The 27,162-nt window shown below is 36.6% G+C and overlaps 1 protein-coding gene across 1 annotated transcript in view; it reads right to left on the bottom strand.

The window, feature by feature from the left end:
• CBLB (Cbl proto-oncogene B) overlaps positions 1–27,162 on the bottom strand; it is a 217,033-nt gene that overhangs the window by 80,593 nt on the left and 109,278 nt on the right. Inside the window, exons 5-8 of the mRNA XM_082654577.1 lie at positions 22,128–22,249; positions 19,378–19,515; positions 14,451–14,538; positions 11,708–11,839 (exon numbers count right to left, since the gene is read on the bottom strand). Of these exons, the coding sequence (XP_082510703.1) occupies positions 11,708–11,839; positions 14,451–14,538; positions 19,378–19,515; positions 22,128–22,249 (480 nt within the window). The remainder of the gene's footprint in view (positions 1–11,707; positions 11,840–14,450; positions 14,539–19,377; positions 19,516–22,127; positions 22,250–27,162) is intronic.

Here is a 27,162-nt window from a genome sequence, read left to right as displayed (position 1 = left end):
GAGCTCCAGGGACGGGCGCGAGCCGCGGCTAGGGGTGCGGAGCCCAGAGACGGACGTGGCTAGGGCCGCCCAGAGCGGCTAGGGCCGCTGCTGCCGCCACCGGGAGGCCTGTGTGCGAACACAGGTCACTGGCCACGCGCCTTTCCGGGGAGCCTGTGCAGCCCGCCACTGCCGGGGTCCCGGGATCCAGGGACAACTCCCCCAGGAGAACGCACAGGCGCGCCTCAGGCTGCAACGTCTCGCCGGCCTCTGCCGCCGCAGGCCCGCCCCACACTCCGTGCCCCTCCCTACCCCCGGGCCTGAGTGAACCAGAGCCTCCAAATCAGCGGCTCCTTTAACCCCGTCCTGTCTGAGCAAAGAACAGACGCCCTCCGGCCACCTACACGCACAGGCGGGGCTAAATCCAAAGCTGAGCCCCTGGGAACTGTGAGAACAAAGAAGAGAAAGGGAAATCTCTCCCAGCAGCCTCAGAAGCAGCGGATTAAAGCTCCACAATCAACTTGATATACCCTGCATCTGTGGAATACCTGAATAGACAACGAATCATCCCAAATTAAGGAGCCCTGTGGATGAAAGGCTCTTGGTGCTGCAGCCAGGAGTCAGTGCTGTGCCTCTGAGGTGGGAGAGCCAACTTCAGGACACTGATCCACAAGAGACCTCCCAGCTGCACATAATATCAAACAGCAAAAATTTCCGAGAGATCTCCATCTCAACGCCAGCACCCAGCTTCACTCAACGACCAGCAAGCTACAGTGCTGGACATCCTATGCCAAACAACTAGCAAGACAGGAACACAACCCCACCCATTAGCAGAGAGGCGGCCCAAAATCATAATAAGTCTACAGACACCCCAAAACACACCACCAGACGTGGACCTGCCCACCAGAAAGACAAGATCTAGCCTCATCCACCAGAACACAGGCACTAGTACCCTCCACCAGGAAGCCTACACAACCCACTGAACCAACCTTAGCCACTGGGGACAGACACAAAAAACAACAGGAACTACGAACCTTCAGCCTGCAAAAAAGGAGACCCCAAACACAGTAAGATAAGCAAAATGAAAAGACAGAAAAACACACCGCAGATGAAGGAGCAAGATAAAAACCCATCAGACCTAACAAATGAAGAGGAAATAGGCAGTCTACCTGAAAAAGAATTCAGAATAATGATAGTAAGGTTGATCCGAAACCTTGGAGATAGAATGGACAATAGAATGGACAAAATGCAAGAATCAGTTAACAAGGACCTAGAAGAACTAAAGATGAAACAAGCAACGATGAACAACACAATAAATGAAATTAAAAGTACTCTAGATGGGATCAATAGCAGAATAACTGAGGCAGAAGAACGGATAAGTGACCTGGAAGATAAAATAGTGGAAATAACTACTGCAGAGCAGAATAAAGAAAAAAAGAATGAAAAGAACTGAGGACAGTCTCAGAGACCTCTGGGACAACATTAAACGTACCAACATTCGAATTATAGGGGTTCCAGAAGAAGAAGAGAAAAAGAAAGGGACTGAGAAAATATTTGAAGAGATTATAGTTGAAAACTTCCCTAATATGGGAAAGGAAATAGTTAATCAAGTCCAGGAAGCACAGAGAGTCCCATACAGGATAAATCCAAGGAGAAATACGCCAAGACACATATTAATCAAACTGTCAAAAATTAAATACAAAGAAAACATATTAAAAGCAGCAAGGGAAAAACAACAAATAACACACAAGGGAATCCCCATAAGGTTAACAGCTGATCTTTCAGCAGAAACTCTGCAAGCCAGAAGGGAGTGGCAGGACATATTGAAAGTGTTGAAGGAGAAAAACCTGCAACCAAGATTACTCTACCCAGCAAGGATCTCATTCAGATTTGATGGAGAAATTAAAACCTTTAGAGACAAGCAAAAGCTGAGAGAGTTCAGCACCACCAAACCAGCTCTACAACAACTGCTAAAGGAACTTCTCTAGGCAAGAAACACAAAAGAAGGAAAAGACCTACAATAACAAACCCAAAACAATTAAGAAAATGGGAATGGGAACATACATATCGATAATTACCTTAAATGTAAATGGACTAAATGCTCCCACCAAAAGACACAGATTGGCTGAATGGATACAAAAACAAGACCCATATATTTGCTGTCTACAAGAGACTCACTTCAGACCTAGAGGCACATACAGACTGAAAGTAAGGGGATGGAAAAAGGTATTTCATGCAAATGGAAACCAAAAGAAAGCTGGAGTAGCAATTCTCATATCAGACAAAATAGATTTTAAAACAAAGACTATTAGAAGAGACAAAGAAGGACACTACATAATGATCAAGGGATCGATCCAAGAGGAAGATATAACAATTGTAAATATTTATGCACCCAACATAGGTGCACCTCAATACATAAGGCAAATACTAACAGCCATAAAAGGGGAAATCGACAGTAACACATTCATAGTAGGGGACTTTAACACCCCACTTTCACCAATGGACAGATCATCCAAAATGAAAATAAATAAGGAAACACAAGCTTTAAATGATACATTAAATGAGATGGAGTTAATTGATATTTATAGGACATTCCATCCAAAAACAACAGAATACACATTTTTCTCAAGTGCTCATGGAACATTCTCCAGGATAGATCATATCTTGGGTCACAAATCAAGCCTTGGTAAATTTAAGAAAATTGAAATTGTATCAAGTATCTTTTCCGACCACAACGCTATGAGACTCGATATCAATCACAGGAGAAGATCTGTAAAAAATACAACCACATGGAGGCTAAACAATACACTACTTAATAACGAAGTGATCACTGAAGAAATCAAAGGGGAAATCAAAAAATACCTAGAAACAAATGACAATGGAGACACGACGACTCAAAATCTATGGGATGCAGCAAAAGCAGTTCTAAGAGGGAAGTTTATAGCAATACAATCTTACCTTAAGAAACAGAAAACATCTCGAATAAACAACCTAACCTTGCACCTAAAGCAATTAGAGAAAGAAGAACAAAAAAACCCCAAAGTTAGCAGGAGGAAAGAAATTATAAAAATCAGATCAGAAATAAATGAAAAAGAAATGAAGGAAACGATAGCAAAGATCAATAAAACTAAAAGCTGGTTTTTTGAAAGGATAAACAAAATTGATAAAGCATTAGCCAGACTCGTCAAGAAAAAAAGGGAGAAGACTCAAATCAATAGAATTAGAAATGAAAAAGGAGAAGTAACGACTGACACTGCAGAAATACAAAAGATCATGAGAGATTACTACAAGCAACTCTATGCCAATAAAATGGACAACCTGGAAGAAATGGACAAATTCTTAGAAAGGCACAACCTGCCAAGACTGAATCAGGAAGAAGTAGAAAATATGAACAGACCAATCACAAGCACTGAAATTGAAACTGTGATTAAAAATCTTCCAACAAGCAAAAGCCCAGGACCAGATGGCTTCACAGGCGAATTCTATCAAACATTTAGAGAAGAGCTATCACCTATCCTTCTCAGACTCTTTCAAAATATAGCAGAGGGAGGAACACTCCCCAACTCATTCTACGAGGCCACCATCACCCTGATACCAAAACCAGACAAGGATGTTACAAAGAAAGAAAACTACAGGCCAATATCACTGATGAACATAGATGCAAAGATCCTCAACAAAATACTAGCAAACAGAATCCAACAGCACATTAAACGGATCATACACCATGATCAAGTGGGGTTTATTCCAGGAATGCAAGGATTCTTCAATATACGCAAATCAATCAACGTGATACACCATATTAACAAATTGAAGGAGAAAAACCCTATGATCATCTCAATAGATGCAGAGAAAGCTTTTGACAAAATTCAACACCCATTTATGATAAAAACCCTGCAGAAAGTAGGCATGGAGGGAACTTTCCTCAACATAATAAAGGCCATATATGACAAACCCACAGCCAACATCGTCCTCAATGGTGAAAAACTGAAAGCATTTCCACTAAGATCAGGAACAAGACAAGGTTGCCCACTCTCACCACTCTTATTCAACATAGTTTTGGAAGTTTTAGCCACAGCAAGCAGAGAAGAAAAGGAAATAAAAGGAATCCAAATCGGAAAAGAAGAAGTAAAGCTGTCACTGTTTGCAGATGACATGATACTATACATACAGAATCCTAAAGATGCTACCAGAAAACTACTAGAGCTAATCAATGAATTTGGTAAAGTAGCAGGATACAAAATTAATGCACAGAAATCTCTGGCATTCCTATACACTAAGGATGAAAAATCTGAAAGTGAAATCAAGAAAACACTCCCATTTACCATTGCAACAAAAAGAATAAAATACCTAGGAATAAACCTACCTAAGGAGACAAAAGACCTGTATGCAGAAAATTATAAGACACTGATGAAAGAAATTAAAAATGATACAAATAGATGGAGAGATATACCATGTTCTTGGATTGGAAGAATCAACATTGTGAAAATGACTCTACTACCCAAAGCAATCTACAGATTCAATGCAATCCCTATGAAACTACCACTGGCATTTTTCACAGAACTAGAACAAAAAATCTCACAATTTGTATGGAAACACAAAAGACCCCGAATAGCCAAAGCAATCTTGAGAACGAAAAATGGAGCTGGAGGAATCAGGCTTCCTGACTTCAGACTATACTACAAAGCTACAGTAATCAAGACAGTATGGTACTGGCACAAAAACAGAAATATAGATCAATGGAACAGGATAGAAAGCCCAGAGATAAACCCACGCACATATGGTCACCTTATCTTTGACAAAGGAGGCAGAAATGTACAGTGGAGAAAGGACAGCCTATTCAATAAGTGGTGCTGGGAAAACTGGACAGCTACATGTAAAAGTATGAGATTAGATCACTCCCTAACACCATACACAAAAATAAGCTCAAAATGGATTAAAGACCTAAATGTAAGGCCAGAAACTATCAAACTCTTAGAGGAAAACATAGGCAGAACACTCTATGACATAAATCACAGCAAGATCCTTTTTGACCCACCTCCTAGAGAAATGGAAATAAAAACAAAAGTAAACAAATGGGACCTAATGAAACTTAAAAGCTTTTGCGCAGCAAAGGAAACCATAAAGAAGACCAAAAGACAACCCTCAGAATGGGAGAAAATATTTGCAAATGAAGCAACTGACAAAGGATTAATCTCCAAAATTTATAAGCAGCTCATGCAGCTTAATAACAAAAGAACAAACAACCCAATCCAAAAATGGGCAGAAGACCTAAATAGACATTTCTCCAAAGAAGATATACAGACTGCCAACAAACACATGAAAGAATGCTCAACATCACTAATCATTAGAGAAATGCAAATCAAAACTACAATGAGATATCATCTCACACCAGTCAGAATGGCCATCATCAAAAAATCTAGAAACAATAAATGCTGGAGAGGGTGTGGAGAAAAGGGAACCCTCTTACACTGTTGGTGGGAATGTAAATTGATACAGCCACTGTGGAGAACAGTATGGAGGTTCCTTAAAAAGCTACAAATAGAACTACCATATGACCCAGCAATCCCACTACTGGGCATATACCCTGAGAAAACCATAATTCAAAAAGAGTCATGTACCAAAATGTTCATTGCAGCTCTATTTACAATAGCCCAGAGATGGAAACAACCTAAGTGTCCATCATCGGATGAATGGATAAAGAAGATGTGGCACATATATACAATGGAATATTACTCAGCCATAAAAAGAGACGAAATTGAGCTATTTGTAATGAGGTGGATAGACCTAGAGTCTGTCATACAGAGTGAAGTAAGTCAGAAAGAGAGAGACAAATACCGTATGCTAACACATATATATGGAATTTAAGAAAAAAAAAATGTCATGAAAAACCTAGGGGTGAAACAGGAATAAAGACACAGACTTACTAGAGAATGGACTTGAGGCTATGGGGAGGGGGAAGGGTAAACGGTGACAAAGCAATAAAGAGGCATGGACATGTATACACTACCAAACGTAAGGTAGATAGCTAGTGGGAAGCAGCCGCATAGCACAGGGAGATCAGCTCGGTGCTTTGTGACCGCCTGGAGGGGTGGGATAGGGAGGGTGGGAGGGAGGGTGACGCAAGCGGGAAGAGATATGGGAACATATGTATATATATAACTGATTCATTTTGTTGTGAAGCTGAAACTAACATACCATTGTAAAGCAATTATGCTCCAATAAAGATGTTTAAAAAAAAAAAAAAAACATGTTTTGTTAATATTCATGGAATAGTGTGGAAGTGAAAGAAAACTCTCCAAGGATTGCATTGCCAAGGATGGAACAGAAATGCCGAACCCAGACTTCCCTGGTGGCGCACTGGTTAAGAATCCGCCTGCCAGTGCAGGGGACATGGGTTCTAGCCCTGGTCCGGTAAGATCCCACATGCCATGGAGGAACTAAGCCCGTGCGCCACAACTACTGAGCCCGCGTGCCACAACCACTGAAGCCCGTGCACCTAGAGCCCGTGCTCCACAACAAGAGAAGCTACCACAATGAGAAGCCCATGCACCGCAACAAAGAGTAGCGCCCGCTTGACGCAACTAAAGGAAGCCCACGCGCAGCAACGAAGACCCAATGCAGCCAAAAATAAATTTATTTTTTTAAAAAAAGAAAGAAATGCCGAACCCAGAGTGATACTACTTCAAAGAATGCCTCTAGAGAGGTGATTACTCATTTTACTTAGTATTCTGTGCAAACTCAGACTTGCCAGTTCAATTTATTAAATAACAGTTTCAGAAGAAGAAAAAAGTATCTGACACCTCTTCAGAGGCATGACTAAATGGGCCATTATGACAGCAATTAAAGAGTAACCACTTGCAGCCCATAATAACTACTGACACCTCTACTGTGCATTTCTTAGGGTTTCCGTTAATTACAAAGTTTAAGTCTCCAATGAATTTCAATTAAACCAAAGTAGGGCATCAAATGGAAGGAAAAGTTGGTGAAGAACTACTTGCTAAAAATGCACAATGGTTGAACATATAACATGTTACGGTCAGGGTTTAATATTTCCTATTGGACCTGATTTATCAGAGCTTCTTGGCAGACACGCAGCCTTTAAAATCCTTTTCATATCAGCATGCCCAACCAAAGTAGTCGAAAGTAACAAAAATGTCTCACATCCATAATTAAATTTGAAAGATAACAGGATATTCATTTCAAGTGATTATTAGTACCATGCCCCTCGATAAAATTTTTAGATTTAATTTTAACTTCTTGAGGGTAGGGACTGTGTCTTTAGTACAGAACCTGGGAAACAGAAGCTGCTTAAAGAATGTTTGCTAAATAAATGAAAACGAATGGATTTGAGATCTTGGAGCCTGACGGATGAAATATTCTATGTCAGCTTCTACCAAGCCAGTTAAGGGAAACCAAATTATCCTTGTGCACAATTACGTTTGAAAACTCAATTTTTTCTCTGATAGAAAAAACAAGCAAGCATATAAAAACAAAAACACTGGCTTTAAAGTTAGAAAACAGACTCTAGCCTTTTACCATTTTGAATAAGGAAGAAGTTGGAAAAAAAAGACACATATTACTACATGTACTCATATCCAGAGACTTACTACTCACATAACATTTCCAATTACATCTACAAGCTTAGATACAATGTTTGACAATACAGTGCAGAACTATGGAAATGTTCCATAATTTTGTTTCTTTTTGTCCTCATATTGACCAACAATTAGGTTAAGTCCAGTGAGCAGCTCATTGGGGCTACGATGTGAGGTTTTTAGTATAGCTAATGTTTGTTAACTGTATTTTAAATGGATTAATAATTTCATAAGACTTATTTTTATTCAATAACAGGGGCATTTTGCAATAACGTATTTAAATGACTGTCAAATACTGCTGTTCATACAAAAATATGAAAACTGCCAAAACAGATCTGTTGGTTGGCAGGAGGCAGCACAGTGTGAAATCTATATGAAAATGTAGAAATATTCAGTTTATCCAAAAGCAGAAATGTTCAAAAGTTGAAGCTTCTCTAACCACTAAAACCCCATTGAGATGTAGAGACTATGGAACATCACTTAGAAATTCTCAAACACTGACCTAACAATTTTTTTCAGGGTAGAGAAAACTTGAATCAGGGATCACTGTGCATATTTCTCGGTGTAAAAAAGCAATAAATAGAAACTTGGTCTTCCTGCCTGTAGGTTAGTGCCAGTAATATTGCAAGGAATTTTTTTTAAAAAAAAAGTGCAAAAAAACCAAAATGTGAAAAGTTGAAGGGAATCACCCAGCAGCTACTAAATGGAACAAATGGATCTGAGGTTTAAAATTCTTAGGAATCATTCTCGGATCTTAAACATGATAAAAGGTCTTTGAAAAGTCCACTGATACTTTGCAGAGGAGAAATGGACAGAACTGAGACATTACAAGGGCTTTTCACAATTGATCCATAATATCAGTGTCTTTTTATTTGTCGTACTCTTAGCCCTATTCTTCTCTTTCCTTTACATCATCTAGCACACGGTCTATAGATATTTACCAAATAACTACCAACGTGGAGGTAGCATGCTAGGGGAGAGGAATTCTAAAACAGGTAAAGCAATCCACATCCTAGAGGCAAAAGAGGTAAATATGTATTGTAAATGCTTATAATACAAATACAAGGAGGTAAGAGCTTACAGGGACATATACAAGATGTATCAGAAAAATATTTACTGATCATGAACTGTCTTGTGTGAGAAGAATTTTAAAGAGGCTGAAATAATGCCTTTGCATATTTTTCATTAACTTATATGCCAAATTCTATGATTACATTAGGATAATAACATTATTCACTAGTGACATGAGTGTGATTTATTTTGATTATTTCAACCTTCTAAGCACTTTTGAATTTGTCAGTTTTTTACTACTTAACTTGGTCAACTATTACTCTAGTACTACTTTCTCAGACAGCTTCTCCTAAAATTTTACTCACAGACAGTTCTTAGCACTTGGCAATTTATGCACTTCCTCAATCTCTAAAAGTAAAACTAAGAAGTACTGTACTTCAGACTAAAAAAGAGAAAGAAAGAAATCGCAAATGTTAATTTACAAATATGACTGGACATTATCTTAATATAAGGCCATTAGATCAACATGAAAAATCATGAAGAGAATCAAGGAACTGTTTAGCTACAGGCAAGAGAAACTGCACCATCTGGAGACTACAGAGTAATATATAGAAAACCTGTGGTGATGTAAAGGGCAAAGGGTTAATAACATAGCCATGACAACTGGGAAATACTCCTGTGTGTTTTGCACATACCATACCTATTGCAAATAGTTCACAGACTTATTACTAAATTAAATATATAGCACTGGCCCTAAAGTTTTAAAAGATAAATTTCATTTAAGAAGTATACAGAAAGTAAAATAAGTGAAACCTCCTTGCTTTACGTTCAGCCTTACTCTTTTACTCACCCTGAGCCACAAGGTAAACAACTACTTTGTATGACACTATAAACAATCTTTACTAATCAAAGGTTCTGCCAACCAAATGGGAGCTTCCGACTTTCAACCCTCTTAACTTCCAAATGCTAGGTAAGTTTCAAGTTGAAGATGCTAAGTCCTGAAATATGTATGTATTTGTATGCTCCAAGCCGGGGGCCCCCAGAGAAGGGGCTGAAATACACAGGCCATGTACGGAGGTAGAGTCCTGGAAGTTTGTACCAGCCTAAAATTCTGGTTTTCTTTGGGGAGAAAAGCAAACTTTTAGTTTCTTCATATCTGTGAGAACCATACTACCACACTGAGGACATAAGTCAATCTAAATGGGTGACATACACATTTGGCCCCTATCAGTTTAATACTTACCCTGAAATAGTTAATGGGTTTCAGGTACAACAAATCATCCTAAAGTAGTCCCCTCCCAGTCAGCCAGGCACTGAGTCAATAACATCTCTATAATACTTTCTACTGATACATTTGAAACCCACTTGCAAACCGACAGTTTTGTCTTCTATCAGCGTAACTAAATTTATTGAAACTCATTTATAAAAAGACACTGCTACATATGCAGTACTATTATTGCTAAGGTAACTTAAATAGCAATCATGTGATTATGCTGAGAGTTTGCTGATGCCATACTCAGCATCCCTTTTCCTCCAACTTGTGTAGTACAACTCCCTGTACTACACAAAATTCACAAGCATCATGAAGGGATAAAGGGAAATTAGGGCAAGGATAACAAGGAAAACCTCAGGTAAAATATAAACCAAATGCATACTGAAAGAGAGAAGTGTAGGGATGTTGAGCAAGTTTTAGCGAGGTAGCAGAGATGTCTGGGAGTACAGAAATGACTCTGAAAATGTAAATCAATTGTAATTCATTTCCCAGTTCTTCCCCTTTTTTTTCATCCATTTTTAAAATGTCCCCAAAGGAAAAAAGAGGCCCTCTTTATAAGACTGTGAAAATGTGAAAATCATTAACATTTTATTACCAAGTAATGAGCTCAACAAACATCAATGCTCCTATGAGTCTGCATTGCCCCTTTGTGATCCTCTGAAGCCATCCTTCCTCAGGCAATGCACAGGTTCTGGGTTGGAGAGAAGGCTCAGGAATATGGTAGGGATGCCGATGATACACTCAACTGAAAATTTTTTAAAAGGCTTGAAATTTTAATTATTTGTTTTCTAAACCCCATCAGCAATACTGACTTCAATACTGACTGTGTTAAACAGAGCAATTTAAAAATGACTTAGGGCTTCCCTGGTGGCGCAGTGGTTGAGAGTGCGCCTGCCGATGCAGGGGACGCGGGTTCGTGCCCCGGTCCGGGAGGATCCCGCGTGCCGCGGAGCGGCTGGGGCCGTGAGCCATGGCCGCTGGGCCTGCGTGTCCGGAGCCTGTGCTCCGCAACACAGAGGAGGCCACAACAGTGAGAGGCCCGCGTGCCGCAAAAACAAAAAACAACGACAACAAAAAAATGACTTGAGCAAAATATTCTGTGAATCCTCTAAATATTCAAAACTAGAAATCTGTCCAAAGATCTATTTTTAAATCTCCAAACTTTATTACAGATAAAGAAATATTTAAAAAAAAATAAGCCCTTGGGGAAACCAATTATTCCCTAGGTGTTAATTTAAAACCTCAAATCAATTTATATTTATTGAATGCCTACAGAGTGGAAGGCAGCTCACCTTAAATTCTGCTTCTGTAAATTGGAAAATTTAGTGCCTGTTTCTGTGGGAACTAAAGGTATTTGGGAAACTTTTTCTGTCTGATTCTATTTTAGCCTTACAGAGCAACTGTAGACCCCCATATGTGAGACAGAAGGCACATCTTCTCAGGAGAAGAGAGGTGTTGAAACATCAACGTAAGATTTATCTACTAGGGTTTATTGCTTGAAAATCTGACCTACTATAAATAGAATCTGACCTATGATAAATAATATAAATATGGTTAGTTGGTAACACTGATAAGTTACATTCTGAAATCAACAGTGTTACAGAAGTAGAACTACTTACGATTAATATCATAAAATTAAGTTATACATGCAAAGCAAACATAAAAACAAAAAGAAATCAAATCATATAAATGAAAGATTCAAACATGAGATTTTTTTCTAACAACCATTCAAACAAAGCACTTATCAGTATTACTTCCTGAATCATTAAGATGAAGAAAACTGAAAAGAGAAATATTCACAGGGAATATAAGGAAGACATCAACGTTGCTAATTAAATCTTGATTATACCTGCCAGGCTGTAAGGCAAGAGGTACACATCAAATGCCCACAAGGCTCAATCTTGACATCTTTGTCGTTCTCAGCACAAATTTTACAGAGCTGAAAAGTGGAACCCATTTCACAATATAATTCATATTGTTCCTGGAATTTGGGGGAGAGAAAAGGCAATGTTAATGTATTTTTAGTATGAAGTGATAATACTGAATTTTCTCAAATACAATGACTTACAGTAAATTCCTCACACTTGATCCTGTCAGATCATGTTGCCATTTAAGACATGTTTTAAATTGGTCATCACAATTTGGTCTACAAAATTAAACAGATTCTATCAGCAATTGCATAAGCTTTTTGAATACTTTGGATTATTTAACATTTTGTACTGTTCCTTTAGGAAGGTACCTGCATCAATAGAGTGATTTAAGAGACACAACTTATGGTTTTAAAAGGCAATAATAAATAACTTTATTTTCTTTGTAAATGCCACATACTCATCTAATTTTAATGTCAAATTGCAATATGGCTGATCATTAATTTTATTTTTTAGATAGCTATCTGTAGAAATTCCAGAATGGAAGTAAAGCAGCATTTGCCAAGGCCTTTCTGCATGCTAGGTACTGTCGTCCACATTTATTATGTCACATAATCTCCAAAGTATAATAAGATACACTGAATTTTAAAAAAAAAACAAGTAAAAATGAGGGTCAGTAAGTTTAAATTATTTCCTTCAAATTCTATAATAAATCTCTAATTCGCATACTCTTTTCCCAGTCTAACACCATCAAGAAATCTCATCATTTCGGCAACCAAAAATTGTTTTATTCAACATTCTCTTGATTTGCTAGTTTAGAAGCTTTTGGCACAGTAAAACTTTCAGTGGTCAGATAATGAAAAGATCTATGTCACAAAGAAGATACAAACATATTGGTAAGAATTAAAAAAGTATGAAAAATAGTGTTATTTAATAGGGATACAAAGAAAAGGAAATATAGAAATAAAAATTTGTTTAAATAAGGCAATGTTTTAGTCTAGTAAGTACCTAATACATACACGGCCCTGGATAGGATGAATAAATGACAATATTTAATCCTTAACCTAATGAAAGATCTTACAATCTCGAGAAAAAAGTATATATATAAACACATACACAGATACACATACACACATATACCCACACATTCACATATAAATTGTGTCTACCATGATATATGTATGTGTGACTATATAAATAATCTTAAAATAAATTAAGGAAAAAGACAAGAAAATGGATCAAGATGGAAAAGAAGTCTAACATAATCCAAAATAAATTATATATCACTGAAATCCCTAAAATAATAGACAAGTATCTATATTGGTTATGAAATCCAAAGGGCCAATTTATAATTATAAAAAAATTAAAATAGGCTAAAATCACAGCTGCAGAATTCAATGCAACCTAAGATGTAAGCTAATCAAATATTTATGAGCAATTTAAGAGAATGATGCTACTCCTGAATATGAATTTTTAAACAATTTTAAAAAAACAATGGATTTATAATGAGGAATTATCTCGTGTCTTTTTACATATATTAGAAAATAGAGAATCACTAAATAATTTTTTAAATGGCTTTCATATATTAAATTTTAAAAACTGCCCACACACAGTACCCATGTCAGGAAGTGTGTTTCACCTAATAATATCAAGACCACTGAGACTGAAATCTGGAGAACCAGAAATAAAATTTAAAATTATCTGTTGTCTTCCCCAAAACGTATTATTTCTTCTTATTACAGTCTTATTATTATACAAAGCACAAAATATCTAAATTATAAAAATTTTTAAACTTAACTACATGTAAAATAAAATATTCAAGTTCTCTCTCAGTTAAAGACTGTTGCCAGATTGGTGTTTTTCTATTTTTAGTCTTTAAAAGCACATTCATATGTTCATATATGGTAATTTCTTATTTATTTACAAAATTGAACTTAAGTAATATAATTTTACAAAATAAAATGTTACATAATTAAGCTTTACATAACTTTTTCACATAAGATGCAGAAGTTCCCATGTGAATAAGTAGAGCTACCTTCCTCCTGTTAAAGACTTTATGGTATATGAAGTATGAGTATACAATGGTATTTAACCTATGACTGAATATTTTGGTATATTGTAATATTTCATTTTTATGAAAAATGCTAAAGTAAACATCCTGGTGTATAGATCTTCTTGTGTATATGCAAGTGATATGCATATGGAATCTAGAGTCAAAGATCTTTAGATTTTGATAATTATTGAATATCACCCTCAAGAAAGGCTTTACCAAGTTATACTCCCACTCATAACCTATGAGGCTGCCAACAATGGATTTATAAGAATATAATTATTGTCTACAATAGGCTTCAATTACTCATTTGACTCTAAAAACTAATGCATATAATTAACCTAATCTTCTTTGGAGTTTTCTAAAACTATAGCTCTCCCCTCATATCCATCTACCTACCTATGGGTTTATTTATCTATCTCCCCACATAAATGCCAATATTATATTGGAAGCAAGAATATTAAAAGCAGAACCTTTTATCAAAAAAATGCAGAAAGTAATGTAATTTCTTTTCAAACACTCTTAAAATTCCTTAAATATCTTTTGCATTAAATACCTGCACATGATTTTACCTATAGTATAAGAATCTTATTTATTTCAAAGTCATCATAGATACTTATTTTTTTTTGGAGATACTTATTAATTATAAATATGTCTCCAGAAATTGTCCTTACCTGTGTAACTTTTATATGATCATGGGGTGTAGGTTCACATAATCCAGTTAAATCAGGATTATAACTCCTCCCATCAGGATAAAGATAGCTGGGTTATAAACAGAAATTTTATTAACATAAATATACAAGTCTTAATTGCATTTAAAGTTATTTAATCAGATTCTTCTATATTCAAACAGACATTTGGATGTTTCCTTTTTATGTAACTTACATCAAGAACTTATTCTATCACTGTTTCCATAATACTACAAGTTATTTTTAGGACAGTTAAAATCTAGGAATCTTTTTCATAAAGGAAATATACAATGAATATGGACTCAGCCATTAAGCAATCATTTTCAATTAAATACCTTTACTATATGTATAGGTAAGTTAAAAATTTATTTTCCTGGTTACTCATATTCTATTCCAAAATACTTTGAATATACACCTATTTGCAATTATTACGTCTTTCATCTGAAGCACAGTTAACATTAACTGTATCATTTTACACAATGCTTAGTACCACCAGGAAAGAAAAATAGAATTAAAGCCCACAATTTTCCAACAAAAGTTATTCAAACACTTCCGTGGTGTTTTCTTTCTCCAGTTTCCCATCCTCTTTCTTTCTGTTTCACCTTCCACTTATCCTGACACATATACACATGTGCACACACACATACACGTTTACTGCAGAAATTTAAAAATGTTACAATTCCATGTTTCATTTACTTCAAATCAAGGTACAAACAGAATGGTTTATAAACATAAGGTTCCATTATTAGAGAGAATTAAAATAAGAACTAAAAGTTATAGTGCTGTCTTGCTGTACTAAACCAGCTTTTACTCATTCAGAAATTCATTAAAAAATGAAGTTTACTGTGTTGGTAAACACATATTTTAGATTAAGAAAGCAGTAATATTACTGCTGGATTTCATCAATTTATTAAGTTACAGTTGGTTTTGTTTACTATCTTTCTGTTCTAGATTTTTGAATGAAAAATTAAGAACATAATACTACAGTGGTGAATATTTTAAAGGGCAAAACTATACTAAAACTATTCTGTGAAGTAACAAAAACTATCTATCCTTAAATAAAGAGTCTATGAGAATGTTAGTAAGTATTTTAAATTACACAAGTGAACCAGGAAAAAATGAACCTAGAGGATAGATAATTCTCACATGGTAAGGAGCATATCAGTGACTGTCTTTTTTTTTTTTTTTTTTTTTTTTTTTTAAGATTTAGGAAAAGGAGTTGACTACATCTGACTATGATACAAATTTAGAATGCCATTATAGGGTTGGGATACAATCCTACAAATATTGAGTGATAAGCAAAAGTTGGTAACTCTTTTTTTATACCCTAAAATGGCCAGTTTTAAATATTATTATGTATTTTGTTCATCACACTTCAAAAACGTAGAATTCTAGGAAGAACTCAGAAATGAAAGATTACAAAATGACAATAAGGTTACTAGAGGAAAGGTTAAATGGTTCTATTTAATGTATAAGGAGCATTTCAGTGATTACTGTCCCCAGTACACTGGGGTGCTACTGCTGAGCCCTTTCCAATGGCAGTGAAGGAATAAGGAATCTTGGCTAGTTATCAAAGTAAACTTCTTGATCACCTATGTCCTACAATATCAGATTAACTATACGGAAAGGAGAGCTGTCCCTGATAGTTGGACCAGATGATATCCTGTGTTTTTACTGATCTTAAGGAAAAAAAGCTAACAAACAAAAAACCTATCTAATTAAAATCCTAATATTTTAATCTAATCTAAAACCTAATCTGATCAGATTTTAATGTAATCTATCATTAAATTTCAAATTCAACTAGCTAAACCCCTCTGAAGATGTGTGTGTGTTGTGTGTGTGTTTGTGTAAATATTAACAGGTAATTTGCACAGGAGTTTGGAGGCTAGACTACTGATTATGATATTATAATCTGTTAATTTTGATTGACTTTTGAAAAATAGATGTAAAGCATTATAACAATATAAATAAGCTATATCACTAATCGTTAGAGAAATGCAAATCAAAACTACAATGAGGTATCACCTCACACCAGTCAGAATGGCCATGATCAAACAATCTACAAACAATAAATGCTGGAGAGGGCATGGAGAAAAGGGAACCCTCTTGCACTGTTGGTGGGAATGTAAATTGATACAGCCACTATGGAGAACAGTATGGAGGTTCCTTAAAAAACTAAAACTAGAACTACCATACGACCCAGCAATCCCACTACTGGGCATATACCCTGAGAAAACCATAATTCAAAAAGAGTCATGTACCACAATGTCCATTGCAGCACTATTTACAATAGCCAGGACATGGAAGCAACCTAGGTGCCCATCGACAGATGAATGGATAAAGAAGATGTGACACATATATACAATGGAATATTATTACTCAGCCATAAAAAGAAATGAAATTCAGTTATTTGTAGCGAGGTGGATGGACCTAGAGTCTATCATACAGAGTGAAGTAAGTCAGAAAGAGAAAAACAAACACCATATGCTAACATATATATATATGGAATCTAAAGAAAAAAAAATGGTTCTAAAGAACCTAGGGGCAGGACAGGAATAAAGACGCAGACGTAGAGATGGACTTGAGGACATGGGGAGGGGGAAGGGTAAGCTGGGATGACATAAGAGAGTGGCACTGACATATACACACTACCAAATGTAAAATAGCTAGCTAGTGGGAAGCAGCCACATAGCACAGAGAGATCACCTCGGTGGGTGCTTTGTGACCACCTAGAGGGGTGGGATAGGGAGGGTGCGAGGGAGACACAAGAGGGAGGAGATATGGGGATACATGTATACATATAGCTGATTCACTTTGTTATACAGAAGAAACTAACACAACATTGTAAAGCAATTATACTCCAATAAAGATGTTTAAAAAAAAAGCTATATCAAAATTACTCCATTTACAGATATACTCACTCATAACCTCTTTTTTATAAATTAAAACTCTGAAGCACATCTTCTTCAAAACAAAAGTCCTCTTATCATAGTGAATAGAAAGCTACACATATGAATCTTTGATGCACCAGAGGTAAGGTATAAATGACAGAATAGCAAATTTATGATCATTTAAAAAAAAGAGGGAAATAGACATTTGGTACCAGTTTGCCATACAATTCTTATGTAACTATTTCTTGAAAATTCACAACTTTTATCTCTTCACATAGATCTCATCACGTTTTCTTCTTTCTGTTTTTGCAATTACTTTGGAAAAGTAAAACTTTTTGCTATTGGAAAATTTAAACTATTTGCTCTTTCTGGTGGACTTTCTCTTGCTAGGCTTCTATCACAGTCCATGCCGCAGCAAGTAGGAGCAGCACATATGTCTCTAAGTTACTCAGCAAGGCAAAGGACAAGAAAAGTCAGTGAGATGGAGGTGACACTGAAAATACCACAAAAGGGTGAAGGGAATGGCATATGACTAAAATGAATGAAAGACATATTTACTATGAAGGGACCCATCAGATTGTCTAAACTTTATGTATGGAGAAGAAAGGCAATCTTAACCTAAAAAACAAAGGAGAATTTATCTATTTCTAAATTTAAAAAAAACAGCTTAAGATAAACTGAACTTAGCTATTAACATACAATTCTGGAATATGGATTTATTATTGATGTGAGTAAAAGAAGGGAGACATGAAGAGAAGGGAAGGGAAGGGATGAGAAAAGGATAAGAAGAAGAAAAAGAAAATGTGGTATTACCAGTGAACATAAAAAGTAGAACTAGCAATTTAAGGGTTACATGAGGCAATAGGAGTCAATTATTTTAAAGAATTATCCCAATATATACCGTTTGACATCTAATTTTAAACTACCTTTAGTTAATAAGTTCTTTTCCTGTGAAAGATACAAAAACTCATTGTAATTTGATGTTGGAATTTATTTGCTATGTTATACACTTAAATTCAATGATAGCAACTATAGGTGGAATCTAAGAAATACAACAAACTAGTGAATATAACAAAAAAGAAACAGACTCCCAATACAGAGAACAATCTAGTGGTTACCAATGGGGAGAGGGAAGCGGGGAGGTGCAATATAGGGGAAGGGGAGTAAGAGGTATAAAATAAGCTACAAGGATACATTGTACAGCACAGGTAATATAGCCGATATTTTATAGTAACTATAAATGGAGTATAACCTTAAAAAATTGTGAATCACTATACTGTACACCTGTAACTTATATAATATTGTACATCAACTAGACTTCAATTTAAAAAAACAACAATAACACAAAAAAAACAAAGAACAGAAAGGACGAAAGAGAGGGAGCAACAGAGGGAGGAAGGTGGAGAGAAGGAAGACACGTTTCAGTGACACACCAGCACGGTGCTCCCCGTGGAAATGAAGTCCCAGGCCCATTTAATAACCAGTTGCATTTTTCTGAGAGAGAAGAGCTGATGGATGGCTCTTTGGGAGGTTGCTTTTGTGAGCTGTCTGCAGCAACCCCATAAACAGGGGAACCCTTTGCAACTTCACCAATGGCCCAAAAACAGAGCCTGTCAGAATCTGCTCATGATCCCAACAGGATTCAGAGGCCCTACACTGACTGGGAGTGCAATTTGGGAGCACAGGAGCAGAGCTAGGTAGGGAACAATGAAATAATCATTCCACTGAGTCCATTCTCCAACTGTACCTATACAACTGTATACTTCTAATATTTGTGAGACAATATTGAGACCCGAAGATTGTTTAGACCATGCTAGAAAAAAATATATCAAATAATTATGACTTAAAATGACTATTTTAAGACATAAACAATAAAAACTAAGGAACATCCATTTCTTAGTCTTGAAATAAAGACCAGCCTGAACATCAGCCTCACTACCCATTCCCTCCATCGCAAAGCGGTCTCTATCTTCCACATCTGTGAATAATAAGCACCCCCAACTCCCATGTCTCATACTTACAATCCTTCCCTGCTGCCGTCGATCAGGGCTTGAAATAAGGGCTTGTTGTGCGGTATGGTCTGTAAGATATTTCCATCCCCTGTCACATAGCCGATGGCCCACTGTCCCAACCTAGTGCAGCTTAACCGGAAAATGTAGCTGTGAAACATAAGAAAATTACGTTTAATCACATTCAAAATGTAAGCTAACTACTACCAAACAATCTCTTAGATTTTTCTTAAGTGAAAGAATAAACAGAATCATTTAGAATTTCTATCTTCAAACTTATTTTTACACCATTTTCCTTCTCCATTTTTTCATCTGTAAAACAAGCAATGATAATAATTCCATTTAAGTGGTTTCATCCTTGAAGAAAACTGGGTTTTTAAAGAAAGGAAGAAGTTGTGATTTTTTAAAAAAATAAATTTAGTTATTTTATTTATTTTTGGCTGCTTTGGGTCTCTGTTGCTGCATGCGGGCTTTCTCTAGTGGCGAGGAGCGGGGGTTACTCTTTGTTGTGGTGCACGGGCTTCTCATCGCGGTGGCTTCTCTTGTTGCAGAGCACGGGCTCTAGGCGCACGGGCTTCAGTAGTTGTGGCACGTAGGCTCAGTAGTTGTGGCTAATGGGCTCTAGAGCGCAGGCTCAGTAGTTGTGGCGCACGGGCTTAGTTGCTCCGCGCCATGTGGTATCTTCCCACACCAGGGATCGAACCCGTGTCCCCCGCATTGGTGGGCGGATTCTTAACCACTGTGCCACCAGGGAAGTCCCAGAAGTTATGATTTTTAAATATTAAGAACTTCATATTGGTTTTGGAAATTTTGGAAAGGACTTTTCAAGAAACTCTAAGAACATATTCCCCTAGAAAGCCGGAAAATAAATATCAACCTGTCCCTTATTAGGATCCTTAATCGTAATCACACAAATTCCACACAGACTTATTATGACTGTCAGTTGGATCCCAAATAAAGTACATCCTGAAGAACTCAAATGTCCTTGTAATAGACCCAACTACTTTCTTTACCATGAAGCCAAAGAGATGAACCACTTTCCAAGAGAAAGGACCGCTTAAACACGTATCCAGCAAATATTTGTCAAAATCATTTGATTTGTTCACTGAGTATTCCTAAACACCCCATCACACCTTACCTGTAACAGTTTACCACAGTCTAATCATTTCATCTTTACCTAAAACTTAGAAGAAATCATTGTTACAGGGCAAGAAGGGAAGGAAAGGAAAACATCCTTTCAGAGGGTACTATCTTAAGAGAACTATTCCAATAGCAATGAGACCTGGCTTTTGCTTCCAACACTGCCATTAATTATCTCCATGACCTTGAACAAGAGAACACAAAAGCGATTCAGTTACTTTATTTATTTAGAATTGGACAATTTCCCAAATGACGTCTGTGTTAAATTTGCATGATTCCGTGATTCCAACCATATTACATCTTTCAAATCATACTCCAGAAGCAAGAAGATACTTTGATGCCAGTGAAGGGTGTAAAAGTTATGGAAAAATCTGGTTATGAGAGATCCCTGAATGAAACAAAATGACTCACCTAAGCCACTGTCAATGTGCGCAATATCTGGCCTGCTCTTGTGGTCACAATGAGAACCAGCTCTCAGTCTAAACCAACGACTCCACAGGAGCCACACTGTTTTCTGTACCCATTACCTCCTTCTAATATACCATATAAATTTTTAAAAATAAAAAAGGTGGAAATTTTTCATTATGGCAGAGAAGAAAGGAATCATCAATAACTGACTGTACTCAAAAAGACTTTGCTAAAGGACAAATGACATTTGCACTACAAATCAAATAAAACGATATTAGAAGAAAAAGGTAGATTTAAAAAACCACCGAATTCATTCCTAAAATGAAATGACCCCTATGTGAAAGTCAGTGCACTCACAAACACTGGGATGGTGTCTCCTACTAAAACATGAGAGTGAAGGAGGGCAGATCTCCACTGTCATTAGTGTCGCACCCAGCACACTGCTTGCCACAGCACGAATGTCTACTATGTGCCTGGTGCATTTCTAGACCGCATGTGGGGAAAATGCCTGCACCACGGGAGAGACAGGCTTTCTCCCGCCCAGATTTGCCATTAATAAGGTGTGCTCTCTCGGTCAAAGCCAGAGGGGCTGATCACACAGCCAAGCTCTGAGTTTCACTCAATTTCAACATCAAGCATGAGGTCTCATGGAAGACGTTCTCAAGGACATGAAACTGGTTTGGATTGTTAACAATGGGCTTATATGTCTATGTACTTACATGTGTTTATCATGCATATGTACACTTATATGTACTTACATGCATTAATATGTATTTATATGTAATTATGTGATTATCATAGAACCAAATTGAATGTCTTGAAAAAATACCTTAAAATAATGAACATGAAACTGATTTATTTTGTCATTAGCACAATATTCAAGTATTTAAATATACACATCTAATTTTATACATAAACATGTGTCATGAAAACAGTTAATATGCTAATATCCTACTCCAATTTGAAACTCTGAGACTTACTCTCTAAATTCATTGAATTACATACTACCATATCCTCTTTCACTTTATGAACACTAAATTTCAGAACAAGCATAACGTACCAATTTAAAGAACTGAATTAAGAAGCACTGTTTTGGTCTATTAGCATTTCCCTCCCCTCATCCCCATGGGTGTTACTGATTTACTTAGGAATGAACCATAGAGGACTTTTCATCTTTACATATATCACATAATATTACTGCCAAAAAGTCTTACCTTCCGGGTTTAGTGCTGTATTTCTGTAGCCGTGCTTTTACTTCATCGTACGTGAGAAATGCCATGTAACCCGGATGTGTTACAGCTAAGAAATTCCAATTCCGTAAAATAGAGCCCCAAGGCTAAAAATATAAATAAATTAAAAGATTACCTAGAGAATATCACCTATCAATTACACAGCAACCCATCATTTAATACACATACTAAAATTCTCCTGGATATTTTTTAAGTGAATATGAGCTTACGGGGTTTAGGCCAAATTCTAGTACCTAACAGCAAACATGCAATTATGTATTTTCTTTTTGGAGAAATATGATTATGCAGAAAACAGATTTCTTAGGAATAAAATACAGAAAGCAAAAAGGAAAACCACATAATCTCTTCTCTACAAATTCTATTCCCAATACAGCAGTTGTGATCAGTTTGAAACATAAACCACATCAACTCTTCTGTTCAAAACTCTCTAACTTTGAGTAAAAGCCAAAGTCCTTATAAATGGCCTAGAAAGACCTTTGCAGGGTTGAGCCCCAGTTCCCTTTGTGTCCCCATCTGCTGTGACTCTCCCACTTTCTGCCTTTCCTCTAGACACGCGGGCCTTGTTGCCTGCTGGCCTGAACGTAATTATATTCTCTCACCTAAGAGCCTTCGAACTTGCTGATCCCTATACCTGAATTCTTTCTCCAAATATCCATGTGACTGCTTCCTCTCCAAATGCCATTTCCTCAATGTGGCCTTCTCAGACCACCCTATTTAAAACCACTAACTCTCATCTCATGCCTCATCTCCCTGTGTGTCTGTTTTGTTCACTACTCTGCATTTAGACATCTCACTTTGTAGAACAAAAGACTCCATCATGGAATGTAAGTGATTTGGCCAAGTCTACACATTGGCCATAAGCTACATGAGAACAAGGAACACACCTGTCTTGCTTCCCAAAGGGAGACCAGGCACTAATGCACAGTGTCAGAGCATAGTGATCAGGCTGGGGGAAGAGCTGAAGAGGTCCTCTACTGAGTGACTTGTCTGCAAGGCCTCGACTCCCATGGTAACAGACTACTGTACTCACATTTGGTTTATCCGTGTACAATCACAAACTCAGAAAAAGTTTATGGTTTAGAGGTGAGCTCTGTAAAAATCTTTTGCAGAAATAAACACAAACACACATGCACGCACACATAAAGGGTTTGTATCGTTGTCTCTTTAATAGGATTAGTTGTCCCTCCAGTTACCATGGCAAGAGAAAAAAGGCAGTCAGTAATAGACAACTTTGCTTGAGGGTGTGAATGAATCATCTCTGCCATATCTTTAAGGCTGAAGCTACATTTGTCCAAAGGAATTGGCAGCATACTCTATCTGATGTGCCAGATTATTAACTCAAATCTTCTACATAAAGGAAAAAAAAAAGGTATTTTGTGTTGCCAAGTGATAGTTGTTGAAATAGTCATCCTAGACATGATTACTGGTGGAGGGCTCCTGCTTTTGTCTGTTTTGAGACTTGTTCCTTGTGATTGTTGAGCAAGTTTCACATTTACAAGGCGCAATTCTTTAAGGACTGTATCCCTTGAGATGAGGATAACAAAGGAAAGAATGATTTTGTAATGAAGAGTTTAACCTTTTCCAAAATAACAAGAAAAATCTTTAGGGTATTTCCCCACCACACCAAAATACCTAACTGGGGAAAAATGAGCTCTGGAGACACTTATTATGAGAGGTTCTGTCCATGTACTTGAAAGAAACAAAAACAAAAAACATGTTTTTAATTTTCTTCTTAAGGGATGACTAAAAATGACATAAACAATACTTGGAAGAGTATTAGCATACGTTTAGAAAAACCGAAAAATTACTATTATAGTCACTGAGTTTTGTTTTGTTTTGTTCTGTTCTACTTCCTCATCTACAAAGGACAAGGATGAAAAAAATACAAAATATTTGGGTCACTTCCATTAAAATCCACACAAATTAATGAAAGAGTTGTTTTACAAAACGCTGAACTTTATAGAGAGCCAATGCACCGATCAAATACAAGCGAAAAAAAAAATGAAACTGGTGTTTGGAGCCAAATGCTGCAGTATTTAGCAACCATTTCTTAGTAATAATCCAGAGGGCCAGATTCTAACTGCAACAATATTTATGTAATAGAAAGAGTCTGGGTACTATTTTTCTTAAGAATGCAACCCACAGTCAGAAACACCTGTGTTTAAAGTATTTTGCCAACTAATGGCTTAAAGGAGGCAAAACAAAGTGATGGGAGAATGGTTGTTTTCACAGTTTGTTTTTAGGTTATAGGAAATCTTTTCTCACACACCAACACCAAGTTATTTGGAGATTCTTAAATGACTACAGAAATTAATAAAGTGAATTAAGAAGACCAGTCCCTCCATTCTCCCAAAAGCCACTGTGTTCACCATTTACCGACTTACAACCTACATTGGAAGTAGGGCCTCAGTTGGTCTGCCCAGATACTCTCTTAATCCTCACTACAATAGATGAGTTTCTTATTCTTCTTTTTCTCCCTGTTCCACAATGCTATATATTCCACAGTCAATAGTACATTGCCCCAAACCACTCATTCCTTATCCTGCACCTACTCATCCCATTTACTGCCCCATTTCTCAACAACCCAGCCTTCTCTTACAGTGGGGAAATGGAAGGAGAAGGGAGCAGCAGCCCCAGGGAGACGGAAGAGGAAAGCAAAAGCCCTGTCTTTCCATTCCAGGACTTGAGCACTTGCCGATCCCAGCATCTCTGAACTACGTGGAGGGGAGAGAGATAAGGTTTAATGTAGACAGAGGAAGGTGGCCATGCAAGACCTTTCCAGTGACTCCCAGCACTTGTTCAAGTTCTGGCAAAACATGAGGATGAGGGAAGACAGGAAAAAGGGGAAACCAGAATCCACCAGCTTCTTGATTTCATTTCCTAGGCAAGTCTCAACTTCGTCTCCTCACCTCCACCAACACCTTCTGCAAACCCTTAAGCTAGTTTTCTATGTCAAACCTCAATCCTGATGGTGTACCCTGCCCTCTTTCAGATGCCGCTCTGTTAAATACCCTATTCCCAACGATTTAATGCTAGAAGGAGTCACTACCAATTAACCACCAATATCACAGATGCAGCAGAATATATGTTCATGCAGTTACAGTAGCTACAAAACTTACATCTTTCATATAGAATACACAACTATAACAAGAAAATATTATTCAATTGTTAAAGTTATGTAAAAATAAAAGATCAGTAAAAGTTAATACATGTACTTTCTGTGCACACAACCAATTTTATTGTATTTTAAAGCACATATATGATTACAGTCTAAGCATAATGAAATCAGGAGAGGTGAAGAATCTGAGAAACACACAGGGGCTAACAAAAGTTCTTTAGCTACTGCTGTAATTATGAGTTTTAAAAGACACTAGGCATTCTTTGGTCCGCTAGTAAGGTTTTGGTTTTGTTATCTAATACTTTTCATAGTAGCTCTACTTAAAAGATTCTTTTCCTCTCCCATCCCCATGAGCATAAAGAAGATATATGTGCCTTAGAGTGCTGAGATTACTTGGGCTGTTTTAAAGTGAAACAGCTTATAAGAAAATATGTACACATATTAAGCAGCTGTTTGGGTAAGTGCTTAACCAACATTAAGCTGCCCTCATACCTTTGATATATAACTCTGAGGCGTTCTAGTATTTAACCTCCTCACTGAAAAGTCATCTAGGCTCCCCACAGAAAATACACTCTTCCTAGAATAAACAGCTAGGCTTAATGTATGAAAATAACTTTTGTTCTCTTCCTTCTCAAGGGGAAGAAGCAAAGCATCTACTATTAGAATTTCTTGGTATCATGTTAAATAAATTAAGTATTTGTAAAATTATCAGAAACTTTTAAAGAAAGGAGAGGTTCCATTATAAAATAATCAGTATCAGATAACACAACCTTTTCCTAAAATGTATCCTAACGTCATTGGAAAAACATTAACTGACAACGTACATATACCAAGGGAATAATAATGAAACTACTGTGAACTGAAAATATCCAAAAGCATACTTCCTGCAGTCATTTGTCTAATTTCCTATTCTATACGTCTAGGTAGAATTATGATTATAAAGTTGTAATAAAGTAAAATGTATTCTATAAGTATTGTTGGCAAGAGTTAATTTGCCCTCTGTTAATGGATTCTTTCATAAATTAAAAGTTAATCCCATGCAATCTTGTTTTCTTACATAATTCAGTTACCCGATCTTTGTGGGTGAGTACCAAGCAGGGTCATAAATCAGAGAAGCAAAATTCTTACAACATGAGAAACATGAAAACCAATATTATACTCTAACATTTGTTGAAAGCATGTTTCAAACAGAATAAATTTTACTGAAGACTAAAATAATAAAAAAAATTGTCAGAATATAAGCAAGCCTGGTTTTTGATCAATTAACATCACTTGCTATATAATTGATATTATTAGGATCATAAAGATTTTAGGTGGGGTTCTCGCTTTGTGACTACTTGAAATGAATCTCATAGATGATACGCAATTTAGTGGCAGAGGCAAATTCAAAGTATATTTCAAGTCTTCATGTTTAGGGTAATTCTATCAACACATACAAAAATACAAAATAATGGCACCCAGCTTTTATTATGTGACACCTGCTTCTGAATACCTATGTGAAGACAATTATAAAAGAATGATTAAAAACCAAAAACAATAAACAGGACAAGAAGGTTAATCTCAAAATCATTTATATTAGGGGAAAAAAAACCAGGAAAACAAATCTAAATTTCCCAAATGAGAGATTTGCTAAATTAATGACAGACTATTTTGATGGAATATTCTGTAGCAACTGAAAATTGAAAATTATATTGATGAAAATACTTACTGACACGGAAAAATGTTTGTGATATACAGATCAAAGAGCAAAGCAAGCTGTAAAAACAGTACACATCACAGTAATCTCCTATACAGAAAAGGGTGAGTTTGCTATTTATCTCCAGGTTCACTATTTTCCCTTCTCACCTAATGAATGTGGGAGGCAAAGGGGAGAAGAAGTTG

This window comes from Grampus griseus, assembly GCF_964374135.1.
Source record: "Grampus griseus genome assembly, chromosome: 5".
In the NCBI taxonomy this organism is placed as follows: Eukaryota; Metazoa; Chordata; class Mammalia; order Artiodactyla; family Delphinidae; genus Grampus; species Grampus griseus.
The sequence above is the reverse complement of the archived record's forward strand: the minus strand, read 5'-3'. Positions and strand labels throughout refer to the sequence as shown.